The 15849-nt window shown below is 40.9% G+C and overlaps 1 protein-coding gene across 6 annotated transcripts in view; it reads right to left on the bottom strand.

The window, feature by feature from the left end:
* Positions 1-15849, bottom strand: part of tenm3 (teneurin transmembrane protein 3) — a 288258-nt gene that overhangs the window by 201605 nt on the left and 70804 nt on the right. For all 6 annotated transcript variants that reach the window (XM_085780218.1, XM_085780247.1, XM_085780226.1 and 3 more), the window contains exon 4: positions 5502-5727. In XM_085780218.1, the coding sequence (XP_085636344.1) occupies positions 5502-5604 (103 nt within the window). In that variant the 5' untranslated portion in view covers positions 5605-5727. The remainder of the gene's footprint in view (positions 1-5501; positions 5728-15849) is intronic.

The raw sequence follows: 15849 nt of genomic DNA, 5'->3' as shown, positions 1-15849 counted from the left end.
GTGAGAGAGAGAGACAGAAAGAGATGGCTCATACGTATGTGAGCAGCTGAGAGGTGTAGTTGCATATCAAATAAACAGACCCACGTTTTGTTTCGCACCCCCCAGGCTGCGTATGGATTATTTTCAATTTCCTTTTCAGTTGAAATCATTCTCAGAGGTGAAGACAAGTAATTCATGATGAGTTTACAGTACAGGTTGGGTTAGGGCTGAGTGGGTGAGAGAGAGGCACATAGATCGAGGAACAGGGCACCCTCGCTCCCTCCAGCTCAACTAAGAAATCTTGATAACAGACAAGAAAAAAGAAAAACACCTGCCGCCTGTTAACTGCTGCTGCAGTACTAAATATAGATATATGCAGTGCCAGGGCATCACAGAATGTGACTCACAGAAATAACAGACAATTACACTTTGACTGTTATTGAAAGAAACCAACAGAGAATAAGGAGTAAAGCAAACATGATGGTAAATACTCTAAGACAGCCATTGCCTCAATAGTTAATGAACGACCATTGACCACTGAGACAACCTGACATCCTTATCAGAGTCAGGAAGACATTAGCTGAAATGTATTTCTGAATGAGCCACAAATAGCTTAAAAAAAGAAAAGCCTTTTGAACTGCAAAATATGCCATGGTTCATTCATGATTCAGGTTCTAGAGGTATTGTACCAATAGCATTATGAAATACACAAAGGAGTGTTATAGTCCAGTAAAAGAAAACTTCCATGTAGGGTACACTGGTGAATCCTTTCTCTGAGCTCCTCCACTAAGACACATGTACAGGGCTAGAATGTCCTCAGTGATGTTAGACTTTGATCAATTTCCAGGTGATGAAGGAGTAAGGAGGAAGAACAAGCTCACTGACTGTAAAGTGCCCCTTGTCATTTCTGATTGGCTGTGCTTGGACTTTTCCTCCAGGAAGTCAGGGGGTGGAGCCGAGACTGTCAGAGATGCAGCAGCCCTGAGTTGGCTGGATTCAGGAGTCTATAAATCACATCAGCAATATCTTCTCATTCTCTTTTGGCTGGACCAGACCCACAATTACAAGTGTCCTTCTCTGACTGACTGACTGTGTGACTGAGTGATGGTTTTTTCATCACTGTTCAGCTGAGTGCCAAGCTGCAGTCGACTGTACCGCGTTGCTCTGGTTTTCCAGTTTCTCAGGGACTGCAGAGAAGCAGAAGAGCACTTCCAATACACTGAGCCTCACCACAGGGAGGAAGGGAGAGAGAGAAGGCGTCCTACTAAATCTGCCACATCCTAGAGTTTAAGTAAATAAAAAGGTTTTTTTTTTTTTGTTTTTTTTGGGGGGTGGGGGCATTTTTTGCATTGTGTTTGTCCATCACCTATGCTGCACCCCTATATTATTTGATTATGTGTCCTCACCCTGTATTGCACTATAAAAATTAATAAATACATAAATAAAAAAACAAAGAGGGGCTGAGCACACACACACACACACTCACACATGCACGCCTTGTCTAATAATAATAATACATTTTATTTACAAAGCGCTTTTCACCTGATGAAAAAGTCTCAAAGTGGTTACAATTAAAATTTAAAGACATACAGGAAACTATTATCAGACTCTAAAAACCCTAAAAAAAAGTTAAATTAGCAACAAAATCAAAGCATGCAGACATTCTAAAAGACCAGGACATCAGGGGTAGGCTTTTTTAACAGGAAAGTTTTCAGATTTCTTTTAAAGCTGTCTATGGTCTGGGGGGCCCTCAGGTGGTCGGGCAGGGCGTTCCAAAGCCTTGGGGCAGCTGCTTCAAATGACCGACCTCCCAGCTTTGTTCTGGGGGGTTGGAGATAATATTTGTCAGCTGAGCGGAGTGTGCTATTGCGGATTTGGGGTGAGATGAGGTCCTTCAGGTAAGCGGGGGCATTTCCATGAACACAGTGGTAGGTGAGCGGAGAGATTTCATAGTCAATTCGGTGATGAATGGGAAGCCAGTGGAGGGTGCTGAGGATGGGAGTGATGTGTTCATGTTTTCGCACCCTCATCAGGATCCTGGCAGCACTGTTTTGAATATGCTGGAGCTTTTGAAGGCTCTTGCCAGGAATCCCGATGAGGAGTGCGTTGCAGTAGTCAAGCCTGGAGGGGACAAAGGCATGTCTATACCCCAGCAGCCAATGGCCTCTCTCCCAAATCTTTCTGTCTTTCTCTCGCTAAAGACAAAGTTCTGAAACTGAAAATCCAGTGTATCTGGACTGAGTGAAGCCTTGCAAACAACTAGAAAAATCATCCTCCCGTCAGCTTTTCTGGACTAAATGAGCATCCAAGGAAACTCACAGACCACTAGAATGCTTTGTGAATCACCTCACTTGATGCTACTCAGTCAATAACATTCTGATAAGTGTTGACTTATACACACATACACCCACACACTTACACACAGAGGAGATGAGAATGGGGAGAAGACTGAGATATAAGTAAGTCAGTGAAACATAATTTCACATGACATGCTCTAAAAAGAGAAAAGTAAACAGCGTTTTTTAATCAAGAGTGGACTCTTACATGTTTATTCTTCCAGTGTGCAGTTCAAAACCAGTACGCCTCATGTTCTGAAAAGGCTTTTTTTTTTTTCAAGCGGTGATGTGAAGGACCACTATGAGAGACAAGGCACAAATCTATTGAGCAAATATACCCTCTCAAATGAAAATAAATGATCTAAGAGCTCGGCATGATCGATCCACCAGAATCCTGACACATCAATTCACTACCCATCAACATGCTAATGAATGTTCCCTTGAAGTAGCTTGGATTGGGGTTAAGATGAAGAAAAAAAAAATTACTGATGGAGGGGTTGTCAAGGATTGCATGAGTGTCGTAGCTGAAACCTTTTTCAGGATCATCAGCCACAAAGCAGTATGAAGTATTAACCCTTTACACTTTCCAGCTGCTTTATACTGCATCTCACATTTACACCCACTCACAGGGACAATTTGTGGCAGTGTATTTTACTGTAAGGAGCTGTGGCAGGAGTGAAGGAGGACAATCCTGTATCCTGTGTTCCACCCTGTCACACAAGGATCCTGAGCTGAATGCAACGATGAGAATTATTAACTTTCTCAGGGCGTCCTCTGCCCATCAGCATTACAACCTCAGAGAAGAAGTTGACGCAACTTCCAACACCCTCTGCTGCGCGCAACAATGTAAGACGGCTCAGCGGAGGCAGGGTGTTGGAGCACTTCTGCTCCATCCAAAGGGAAATCACAGCTTTCTTGGCAGAAAGCAACACAATAGTCTCTCTTTGGAGAAGAAGAGAAAGACTGTTTTTTTCTACAATTCATATCACTCCTCACTGAAATGACCTGATCTTAAAACTGGTCATTTTCTCTGAATTTCAAACTGCACCAGCTTCCCTTGATTTTAACAGAATGATTTATCTATTAATTAGAAAGATTTTGGTAACAACCCATCATTGTATACACACAAACTGTGCGCCTGTGTGTACAACAGGAAGTGTGGCAGGTGACTACTGAAATACAGAGGTGGAACGTAAACTGCAATGGACAGTCGTGGGAATAATTTCTACTTTGAAAAAATAGAAAAAGCACGCACATCCCTAAATCTAAACGCTGGGTGCCGGACAAAACAAGTAAATGATAAGAAAAAGAAAAGTCCGCACACCAACAAAAGCTCCAGAGCAATAATTTATGATCACCCAAAAAGGGGGGAGTGACGTGTCGGGCTGAAAACCCTTCCTCAGACTAACACAGGTGGAAACGACGAGCCTCTAATGAGGGGCTCGTCATAGAGGATCATAGACTGCTAAAATGCCAAAATGCTAGAACTGAATCTGTCCAATGACAGACATCACCTTGCAGACTTACGATGTGTTGGTGAGTATTTCCTGTTGTGCTTCTCTTCCCTGCTTTGCATTTTTTGGACTTAACTTAAACATTAATAGAGTTTTGGTCTGAGCAACCAGGGAAAATTCTGACAAATCACAGAGATCTCAGAGTTCCGGGATGCAGAGTCCTTCTCCAGCCATCCAGGGACACATTTAGAGGTTGTGATTCTTTTGACTGAACATGTTATTCTTATAACAATCATATGATTTCTAATTGTATTTTCATTTGCAGATTTCACTTTGAGATTAGAAAAACATTGCTACTACACTTCCTGGTGTAAGAATAGTGGAATAACAGTGAAAAAAGAAAAAAAAGCATTCCTCCTTACACACAGGGGGGGTGGGTGGGTTCGCTCCGTATGAGTTTCGCCTTTACCGTGCACTGCTGGTCATGCATGCATGCTTCGCTCTCTCTCTTTCTGTGTGTGTGTGTGTGTGTGTGTGTGTGCGTGCGTGCGCCAATAACGGCGGAAGAGCGCTATGCAGAGATGAATGAACGGAACGATATTGCGTTGGTCGAGCCAAAAGCCGAAAAATCTTTCTTATGATAATGATTATTCTTTTTATTATTACTGGTTGATGGGCTGGGGGCTGGTCCAATTGACTGGCGGGCCGGTTCTGGCCCGCAGGCCGCTAGTTGAATAGCCCTGGTCTAGGGCTTTACATGCAGAAATGACCAAGTTTTCCACACAGTGATAGTTTTCTCTCTATGTGCTTGCCAAACACAGTGGGATGCAATATCCCAGGCTGCTGGCTCAGCAAGGGGCTGGAGTATAATCATCTCTAATCATGGCAACAGTAATCAAATATATATCACACCGTTGTATAAAATATCAAATTAAATCAAGTTAACTTACACAATAAACATCATAAAAACAGCTAGAATATAATGTATTATCTCATGGTCTTAGACAAACATGGGAGAGTTAAAACAAATAAATAAATAAAAGGTGAATGGAAAATATGTGGTTATAAAAGAGGCAAACGGTTCCAATGTTTTGAGGCTGTCATAAAAGCCTGTTCACGCTTCCCTGTAGCCTCGCCCACAGGACAGCCAGGAGCAGCCAGTCTGAGGAGCTGAGGGATCTGGGGATGGAGAGAGGGCAGAGGAGCTCGGAGATGCACTTGGGCGTCAGACCGTGTAAAGGCCTTAAAAACAAATAAAAGAACCTTGAACTTGATACGGTATTTGACTGGTGCCAAGTGCCGGCAAGTGTGGGTGTGATGCCGTCCGTCTCCCTGGTACCAGTTATCAGTCTGGCTGCAGTGTTCTGCACCAGCTGAAGTAGAGACACGGTGGATTGGGTAACACCTAAATAGAAGCCATGCAGTAATCCAGCCAGGAGGAAATTAAGGGGTTTGTGACAACCTTCAAATCACGGAGGGAGTGGAATGTTTTGAGTTTGGGAATAGCAACTTTTCAAAACAGTGTTGATTGACTGTTGAATGATTTTTGGCCTGTGTCCCTCACCAAACCCTTTATATTTATGTATTAATACAACAATTTGGGGGCTGCAAATGATCACTGAATGGAAATGGGATATTCTACTGACTGACCAACTGACAAATCAATGAAGAAACAAAGAAATGAGTGAATAAATGAATGATTAGTGAGCTGTGGTATTATGTGCTGTCTCACCAGTATACGGTCCCTCCTTGTCCCTGCGGCCCTTGGTGAGTGAGCAATATGGACGTCGCTCTTTCACTTCCATAATGCTTCTGGTTGTGCTGGTGGCAAACATACAGGCATGCTGCTGCACAGCTGCACACACAGAAAGACAGACGCACACACGGAGAGGGCTAAAGGGTGAAGGTAGAGAGTGAGAGAGTCCGACAGAGAGAGTGACGGGTTGTTGGGACTCCACCTGCAAACACACAGAGAAAAAAGAGAGTAATTAATGATAAAGACAAAGAATAAGTGACGCAACAGCTGAGCTTCATCTTACAAGGTAATATGAGTGTGAACCGTAAATTCTCAAATAGAAGCCTAGGCTTTTGTTTGCTTTAACTGCCGAACTGAGCCGGCTTATATTTGAGACAGGCATCTATGTGGGACAGGCTTTTATTTAATTTCGAACAAATCTTATGCACAGCCAAGATCTGAAAATACTATCAAAGTGTTCTATTCTTTCTGTTAAAAAGAGTAAGAATAGAAGGAAAGAGCCAGATCTGGAGCACACATTCATTTAGAGTGAATGGAGGCCATAGACTGTGGACTCTGGCTCTTTCCTCGGGTCAGTCGGAGTTCTCAAGAGGCCCGGCTGGCCCAAACAACCGGACCCAACGCGCCAGGTTCGTGTCAAAAACATGTACAAATAACTCGGGTTGGGCCGGGCCACAAGCTCCCTTTTTTTTTTTTTTTTTTGGCTGGGCTTCAACACCCACGGGCGCGCGGGTCGGACCGGGTCAGGTTTTCATTTTCAGGCCCGTTGAGAACTCTAAGCAGCTTAGAAACTGCTCAAATGGGCGATCGTGGGCTTTGAGAGGTTTTCTGTACATTCACAAGAACTTGCACAGAAAATAGACCCGGCTTCTAATTGTTTTTAGCCTCTGTGAGGCACGTTGTGTTATTTTTATGTATGAAAAGTGCCATATAATTGAGTAAGTTTGATTTGATTTGATTTGATTTGAGACCAGCTTTTATTTACTCAAACCTGTAGCCAGACTCGGCCAGTGTGGCCAGTGTGGCCAAGACTCTGCTTTTATTTGAGAATTTACGATATTCATCAACAAAAACAACACATGCATTATGTGCTCCAACATAGGCCAACTTTACTGTTTGTATTTTTGTGCCATCTGTGCAGTGTGTTGCTCTGTTGTTGTGTTCACTTCCCACTGGTTAACATGACTATCCTTTTACACTAGACAAAAAACTCACTAACGTTCACTAACGTCTAGCTTTTGTCTTCAGTGAGTAAAGGGAAAGGTGGGGTTCATTCATGGCCAGGTCACAGCAATTCCTCTGCTGAAGCTGTGATTTATACAGATAATTTTGTTTTAAATGAGCACTGTGTTTACTACAACCAAAGCAAAAACAAAGCAAGAGGTTCTGTTTTATAAGCCTTTTTTTAAACGGTCAGTTGATTCAGTAACTGCTTCAGAGTCATTAGGTTCTGTAATCTATGTTTTGACTAAGTAATGCCTGTATCTGGTCAAACGTCTTAAGGCAGATAACATTCCACAGATAACACAGCGAAATGAGAGGTGTGATGTGTAACACCAAACAAAAATCAATCTGGATTTGTAAAGGACGAACAACATATTCATCATACTCTTTGTGGTTTTATCTAACATAGTGGGGGAGATTTATCAGCCTGTCACACTTCATTATTCCTCCTGACAAAAACATGTGCAAATACATTTTTACACGACAGAAACATTTTACAAGCGCATTTGTAAAGAACATTCATATAACTGTGCAGTGGTTGTCCCCATGAGGATAAAGATACATTTTGGTTTTAGGTTAACATAATAAAAATTGTAAAACATACTGTGTCATATTGAAAAAAAGTTGAGTATGAAGAGAGAGTAAAACATAAAGACAGGCTGAGCAAGGCAGAGAGAGAGTTGGGAGGATGGAGGGTGGCAAAGACAGCCAGCAGTGGTCAGATAGCTTTATAAGCCATCAACTTAATCTGAGACACTGAGCCTTAAATCCCCTACCTTCTGGACATACATGCATGTGTTTGTGTGTGTGTATGTGCATTATACATGTGTGTTTGTTTGTGTGGTTGGTGTGTGATGCTCTTCACAGTCCAGAGTATTTCAGCTTGTGCACTGCCTTCGACTCTTTTTAACTAAATCTTGTCCCAATGACAGAACATTCATATTTTTTTTACATTTACCCATTTCAGAAAAAAGACATTTACAAGTGAGAGACATCACTAAAGCTTCAGCACAGTAGGAGACCTTGTGTAGGTATTAAGCGCTATATCTATTTAATAAGTGCAAAGCGATCAGGGTAGAAGTGCATGGTAAGTGCTAGTTAGGCATTTTAGGGTGTTAGAGGTGTTAAGAGAGGGGGTGCTCTCAGCGTAGATGGGTCTTCAACAGATTCTTGAAGACAGCGAGGAACCCTGCTGCTCTGATAGCATTCACTAGCTCGTTTCACCATCAGGGAACCACAGATGAGAACAGTCTGGACTGAGATTGCCTTTAATCCCATTATGTATAATCTTATTTTTAATAACAGCGGGATGAGGACTAAAGCTGTTCTGAAGTTGTGACCCTAATGATTCATTTACCACAAGCTCTAATTTTTGTTGACAGTAATGTGCCTGTGCTAGCATTCAAAAGGATTGAACCCCCATCAGACTCTCTACTCATAGTAAATATATTGGTTTAGCTCTGTGAAAAACAATACAGGCAACTGGAAAACACAAATACGGAACCACAGGATGGGAAATGCTGATGAAATATCTATATCAGTTCTGGGTTGGTCGTGATCCACACTTGATCTTATCAAATTGTTGATATAATATGCTTGAAAACTCTTAAGACGTCTCCTGAAAGCTCACATCCAACAATATCCAACAATATGAGGGCTGAGTAATACCCTGCCTTTGGGATTATTTGTTAATTCATTATCTGACTTCAATTCTTTCTCCTCCGAACCAGCCATCCATTCTGATACTCCAGTTTTGATCTTTCAGATTGAGACAGTAAGGAAGTGTACTATGTGTTTTGGCTGATGGCGACGTCAAAGTTCCTATGAGTGGATTATCACAAACAAATTACAAAGAACATTAATAAAAGTTATTTCACACATCAATCCCTTCGAAACATTTAAAAAAATATATATTTTCACTAAAGGTGTACTGTTTTGCGCATGATTTCTTGGCCCATTTGCAATACCTTTGTGGCCCACCAGTGGGCCTGGGGCCAAAGGTTGGGAACCACAGCTGTGAAGATTCATCATTAGGCCTGCGCTCCTCCTGAGGTTTGAATCAGGAGTTGTTATCAAGTATAGTTTTTCCAAAAAAGTGTGAGCTGAGGGCATCGTATAGCTCAATGGGTTGAGCAGGCGCCCCATATACAGAGGCTTTAATCTTCACTGCAGTGGCCCCGGTTCGATTCCACCTGGTGGCCCTTTGCTGCATGTCATTCCCCCTCTCTCTGTCTGTCTCCAACTGTCCTGTCCATTAAAGGCACAAAAGCCCCAAAAAGTGTGAGCTCAGGGAAAAAAGAACCACACCACACAGAGATACAAGCAAATAGTCAAGACTGCTGAGTAGGAAGGTTTGCTGACAGTTTGCTGATCGACAATCTGTGGCAGCCACATTGTCGCTATCACTTGAATAACGCATTTGCATATCTTGTCGTCAGTTGACCATTGCTACGATCACAAAATCATACCCAGGCTTGAGGCACATTTGCACTGACCAGAGGCCCACTGCTGTCTAACATTTGCCAATTCAAATTAAAAGAAATGGGGGGAAAGGAGAGAAAAAAGTGAGCCACAGGTGAAGTTGAAAACAAAAGACAAGCTGCATAAAGCAGAACAGAGAGGAGACAAAGCAAAGCTTAATAATGGGACACCGAGGACAGATGGGACAAAGAGAGTAAACAGACCCAGAATCGAGAGATTGATTAAGAGCAAGAGAACAAAAATAGAAAAACAAAAAGCAGAGCAGTGAAGCATTGTGGGATTTCTTTTCTTTTCAGTATGTGAAGTGTACATCATTATAAACTTAATACAAGCAAGACAGACAGCCTGCACAAAATTAAAGAGACAATCATTTGACAAGACAAGGGAAAACAGAAATACAGAACGGAGTGATGAGTGAAAGCAACGATCAGTTTGCTGTTGTTTTCCCACTAATAAGTGAATTAACAGAGCTTGATCAGGTGCTTCATCAATAATTAAATTGTTAATTAAGAACACTGTGCTTCAATGAACAGTGAAGAAAAGCTAATAGGGATTAAAGAGACAGTTCAGCACTCCTCTTTATTTTAGTATCAATTAACCTCTAACCGCTGACAGTCAAAAACCTTGTCACATTTGATTTACTCATCATTTTCGATTTGCAGGCTTTTAGCAGCGAATAATCTTTCAATGGCCTCAAACCCACAGAACACATCCATATGCTCCTGCGTAATTCAAAGACACAACACCTTCCATGCTGACAGTTCTCTCTCGCCCCTATTACTGTCAGTCACAGTCCTAGAAATATTAATCTTCACAAGTGTTTGATTGTGTTGGTTGAATACTTTAATTTTATTCTATCTACTCATCTACTCATAGGGACACATTCTGCAGCCTGAGGTAAGAGAGTGAATTTCTGTATGAATGACACTGTATGAATGTAAAACAGAGGGTTATTTTATGATGTTATTTTTGATCTGAACTTCACTTCACCAGTGTATTTTTAAATACAGTGCATTGAAATTTTAAATCAGACTCGTTACACATCTCTGTAATGAATGGTGAAGCTGTTATCTCTCCAACATGGCTCAGTCTCAAACACAAGGAGTGACATTACAATTCACCACATAGCCCAGGTTACTTAAAACATAGTGAAATGTATTATATTATGACATTATTATCATGACAAAAAATATAAAATTCTGTTATACAATTTATTATACTGTGTGTGTGTGTGTGTGTGTGTGTGTGTGTGTGTGTGTGTGTGTGTGTGTGTGTGTGTGTGTGTTATAACTGACCCATGGTCCCAGGTCTCCCGTACGGTACAATTTTGTGTGGTTTGTGTAAAATAATAAATAAATAAATAATAATACATTTTTAAAAATGAATAAAATAGATACTCTTCTTACTTAAAACTACTAAAATAAATAATTGTTTTCATCTAATATCTCCCACTCAGTGTCAAAAAACTAATTCACCTGTGACACATAAACCCTGAATATACAGACATAGAAAAGTATGAAATATTGTAGCTATTGAAAGGACAGAATTGGAAGAGAAAAGGAGAAGGGATTCAAAGGTGAGTATGGGAATAGTGATGATAAATGAAAGCCTGTAAAGAGAGATGTGGTCGGTAATACTGTAGAGGGCAGAGATGGCTTTATGTTTTATGTATCTGTGTGTGTGATTTCATGTTTTATGTTACCTGACACCATATTATATGTGAAGGTTCTATTAAATTCCTTGCTTTAATCAATAAGGCAGTTCATTCACTGTGGCATGGTCGACACTTTTCATAAAACTCATCCGACAAAGAAGAAAGATATTTAGCCATGTATTTAGGAGAAAATGAGAGAAGAAACAGAAGGATGTGGTGAGTGAGTGCGTCTCCCATCAGATCAGTGTCATGTATGTATGACTGAATTGAATAGGTTTGACACACCAGCCGAACCTTTACATTAATTCCCCCATCTTTATTACCTTGTTCGTGGTAAATAACATTTTACAACCCTGACCTTAGGCCTTGAGTTATTTTATTATGCCTTTAATTCAGTGGGTCCCTTCAGGTAAAAGTAAAATACAGATTTATTTGAAGAAAGACGAGATTCTAGGAAATCCTGCCAGATGACTTATTTCTACTTGAAAATTTTCCACAGGTCTTCATATTACTTTTTTAAAATTCCAGGGTTTCCCATGGTGTTTGAAATTGTATTATGGGAATTTTAGACATTTGGAATTTAAAATATTTTATCACAAAATGGTGATAAATTCTGATTAGATGGTTTTCCTGGTTATTTTTTCCCCCCACAGCCCTGAACATACTCTAATCGACATGGCTAGGGGTACAGTGTCTACTGCTACAATATATCTTCTGCCCTTACCCCAATAAAAACGTCAGCTGTTTAAGTATCAAAAAAACATGTGGAACTAAAGCACAAAGCACATTACCAAAATCTAAGGGGTGAAAAAATATAAAATGTTTATATTTAAAAAAGGTACTAACTCTGTACCTAAGCTAAGACTAAAAATTGTTCATTTTTCCGCCCAGTTTTCCTCCCAGTTTAAAACACTGTGGAATTTGTACTGTAAACTCAAGTGTAACCCTGGGGACAGGAGCAGACAGATGTGCTACCTCTGCAACACATGGTGCCCCCTTTTCACCTGCCAGCAATGACCTCCGTCTGAACACCACTGGTTCACACACTGAGGCCCGAGATCCCAAGATCCCAACTCCCCCCTGTGCAGGTACTGCAACCACGGCCAACTGTGCTAGTAGGAACTCACAACCAGGCCAGATGCACCCCGACCAGAAGCTGATCCCCAGATGGAACCTGCAGAAGTGGGCAAGGAATGTGCTCCTGCGCTGTCTGTATGCTCCATGGGCACAATCATTTTCAGCAGATCACCCATGACGTTGTCACCAGATGACTGATAGTCATTTAATATTTGTTTGCTCTCTCACAATGATACTGTCACTTGCAACAGCTTCAAGTGTGTGTATATCTGTGTGTCTGTAACAGGCAGAGCTGCCTCATCGAGGTCACCCTTAAAACAGCTCAAGGGAATATACACACATGTGCATACGTACGCACAAGTGCACTCGCGCACACACTATCCATCTCGGGGGCCTTTGGGCGATGCTTGTCCCTCATTCCTCGTTGGGAACATCTGCACACACACACACACACACATACACACAGTCACCCTCACTATAACCAATACAGCACGGTTTGACTGAATTATTTTCACTTGCTGACAATAGCAGAAGCTACCAGCTATACAGTAAACTATAATATCACCAACGATTCAGCCATTACACCGCCATTACACAACCATCACACGTCGACTGATATTTGCGATAAGTGGTTATAACACTGTTTTTCTTCTGTTGACCCTGTCTACCAGATGTAGTGCAGGTTATACACTGACTACACTGTATAGTACCTCACACATCAAATAACCCAATCACACGTCTACACAGTTCTCTGTGTAGAGCTCTCTCAAGTCTCATGTTAGAAATAGCAGTCACTTTTGCATGTGGATATATGTAACAATGCTAGCCAGCTGTTCTCAAGTACTGTTCATATGAGGAAAATCAGCAGTCAAAGACTTAAGAGCAGTGGCCAAGTGGTCATCTACAATGGTCTATCACGCCGTTGTCCTCCCCAGATCACGTAGACCCTAAATTAGATGGTTTAGCCTACGAAGCAGTGCCCACTTCTGTTGCCTAGCAACCTCAAAAGCTGCAGCTCATTCATCAGATTACTCACAGGGAATTTTACGCAAACTAGACCATCGCTTTTTACAGATGACTTACATTGAAACCCAAAGGAAAAAACACAGAAATATAAAAATGATATCAGAATTATTTAAATTTACAATTTATTCACCGCTGCTATGTGCGTGTAACAATCCACGCAATTGAATTGCATTGTGGGATAATTCAGGCCATGAAGGATCCTAAAGTTGGAAACTTCAAATTAGGGAGATGAAGGCAGTATTTGTCGACTGTAGTTCTGTAGGATCCTGCGTAATGAGACGGCCTTGGTCACGCTACTGTGGCGCATTTGGTCTTCAAAAGCAGACTCCAAAGGATGCAATCCCTGAATAGAGACACAGCTAAAGTGTTGTTATTGATGTCACTGTTTGTATTAAGATTCATTATGATTTATGCTTTCTGAAAATGGTATTGAGTATCTCTCTAAGTATCTATATTGACCTTGAAATTGTATTATATTGTACTGTGACAACCCTAAGTGGCACCTTGCACTCCTAATGACAAAACAGCTTATATTGTGTATTGTACAAAATGATGCTCTAACTCTTCCTTTATGTTTAGAAAGGTAAGTGGCACTGCCATTGCTGTGTTAGTTTCACAAAGAAAAGCACTTGATTCCATAGTTTTTCAAACTATTGTCTTCGGTAGACTTACTTAGGTGCATAAACACATACAAGGAGCACTTTTCACTGTTTGCCATCCACCAGCTTCACTTTGTCATCGTTCTTCCTCTGACAAATACAAGAAATAATCCCCTGAATCACTCGTCAAACTGACTTCTTCACTTCTTATGTCAGGTGTCAATTGTGATGGCACACACACTCTCCACTCCAGTGCTTCATTCACAGAAACACAACAGACTGCTTTCAAGGACAGTGATGATTCTATTCTGATTCGTATTTCATGTTGTTGTCACAGCTTGGCTTTATTATTCTCCTCTGGAGGAGCTTCTAAGAAAATAATACAAAATAAAAAACAGTTGAAACTTCCTCAATTAAAAAAAAAATATATATATTTAAACCCTGCTCAACATATATGGATACTCATCCATGTAGAGATGGCTCTGTTTTTGAGACTCTGCTATGTTCCTCTTTCAGTATCGCCTGAGTGACAAAGAATCTGTGTGGTTTAAAAGAAAAAACGAAAGTTTCCAAAAAAGCGTGGGTATTTTCTGAGATTTTTGTCAACAGATCAGCTTGACATATTGCTGGGGGTAATGGTTAAAGAAGAAACAGCCACAGTGAGTGGGTTAAACTAAGAGCCTCAGTCTGGGTACAGGCTCTTATCACAGTTTGAATGAACGACAGGTACAGTTCCTGTAATTGAAATATCCTGCTGGATTTTCTATTTTTATGAGCTGTAAGCTGTACAGTAAATTACTGAAATAAAATATCTTACTCTACATCTAGATAAGTGTATGGGAAAATGATTGTAGTTATTTTATTATTGAATTGGCACCTTTAACCATGGGCAATTTTTATATTGTTATATTGCGCATTATTGCAGGGTATAATGTTATAGTATAATAATTATATTGGCATGTTTCTGGTATTTTTTAATACTACATCTGTCACCACATGACACCATCTTTTTTTACTTAGGGTTAGGAGAGACTGTGAAAAAATGGGGGGGGGGTGAAAAATATCACACACAATGGGAATATTATGGTATTTGATGTCATCCATTTCGGGCTTTAAGTAAAGCTACAAATTTACCATTACAACATTAAAGACTTCATGTGAAGGCATTTATGAAATGTGCTCACCACATGTCTCAACAAAAATAATCTTTGTTCAGGCCAATTGGCCGGTGGCCTCTCTGGAGCATTATCTCTGTGTGGCCTCTGTGGTTTCAGGTTTCTGACAGTCACCTGCTGTCCCCAGTTTAAGAGACCATCCCCGGACTGGTACAGGTTCTTTCCTTCTTTATTTCTGCTTAATAATTTAATTTCTCTCCATCTCTAACAAATAGCTACTGATGCACATTTACATACATCACATGTAAACACTGAAGTTTAATCTTTACATATCGTTTGAAGGGGTTTCCTTCAGGGATTATGGATTATTGAAAGGAAATAACTTTTATGCTGTATTAGCTTTGCGTCTGTAGCCTACCTCGGGTTCTCTGTCCATCTGTCCCAGCTGTTCTCGCATAAACAGAATAATCAACTCAAACTTACAATGCTCATCTGAAATAATCCATCCCTTTCTTTCTTGGTTAATACCCCCCCCCACCCCCCACCACTGTTTGTCTTACTTGCTCTTCCTCATTCTTTCCCTCATTCTGTTCAGATAACTCCCCGCATCATCTGACCTGAGTTTCAGTGAGTTCACAAGTGCAAATCTGCTGGGATAATCTCTCTCTCTCCCTCTCTCTCTCCATTTTCCGTTTCCTACCTTTCCCCTTCTCGGGCCTAATCCCCCCTCACTCCTCTCAGATTAAAAACGCAGAGGGATAACAAAAAGAAAAAAAAAACTGTTGCAGTTGAGGCAGCAACACACTTGCATGAGGATGCACAGTGGGAAACTGGACAGTGAAGTGATGTAGGCAGGCACAGACAACCAGATAATAATACAATAAAGAGTCAGTGAGGAAGTGTAAGGTGTAAAGAGAAATAGATAAAAAGACAATGATGAAAGTGGAAAATGGTGTGGCCTTGGCAAGGAAGGAGTGATTTCATCATCTTCTTTTTCTTTTTTTTGCTACAGAAACAGCACTGATCCATGTATGTACTTGCAAGTGGGGGGTCAGGGTGAGAACACGGCCAGCCAGAAGCAACACCCCTGGAAGAGGTTGGAGGTGTGGTGTTAAGTTCAAGGACAAACCAACACAGATGGACACATT

The sequence above is a fragment of the Trachurus japonicus genome, chromosome 1, assembly GCF_045865225.1.
Source record: "Trachurus japonicus isolate A0001 chromosome 1, Traja_1.0".
Classification (NCBI taxonomy): domain Eukaryota; kingdom Metazoa; phylum Chordata; class Actinopteri; order Carangiformes; family Carangidae; genus Trachurus; species Trachurus japonicus.
Note: the sequence above shows the minus strand (reverse complement) of the source record. Positions and strands in the feature narration are given on the sequence as shown.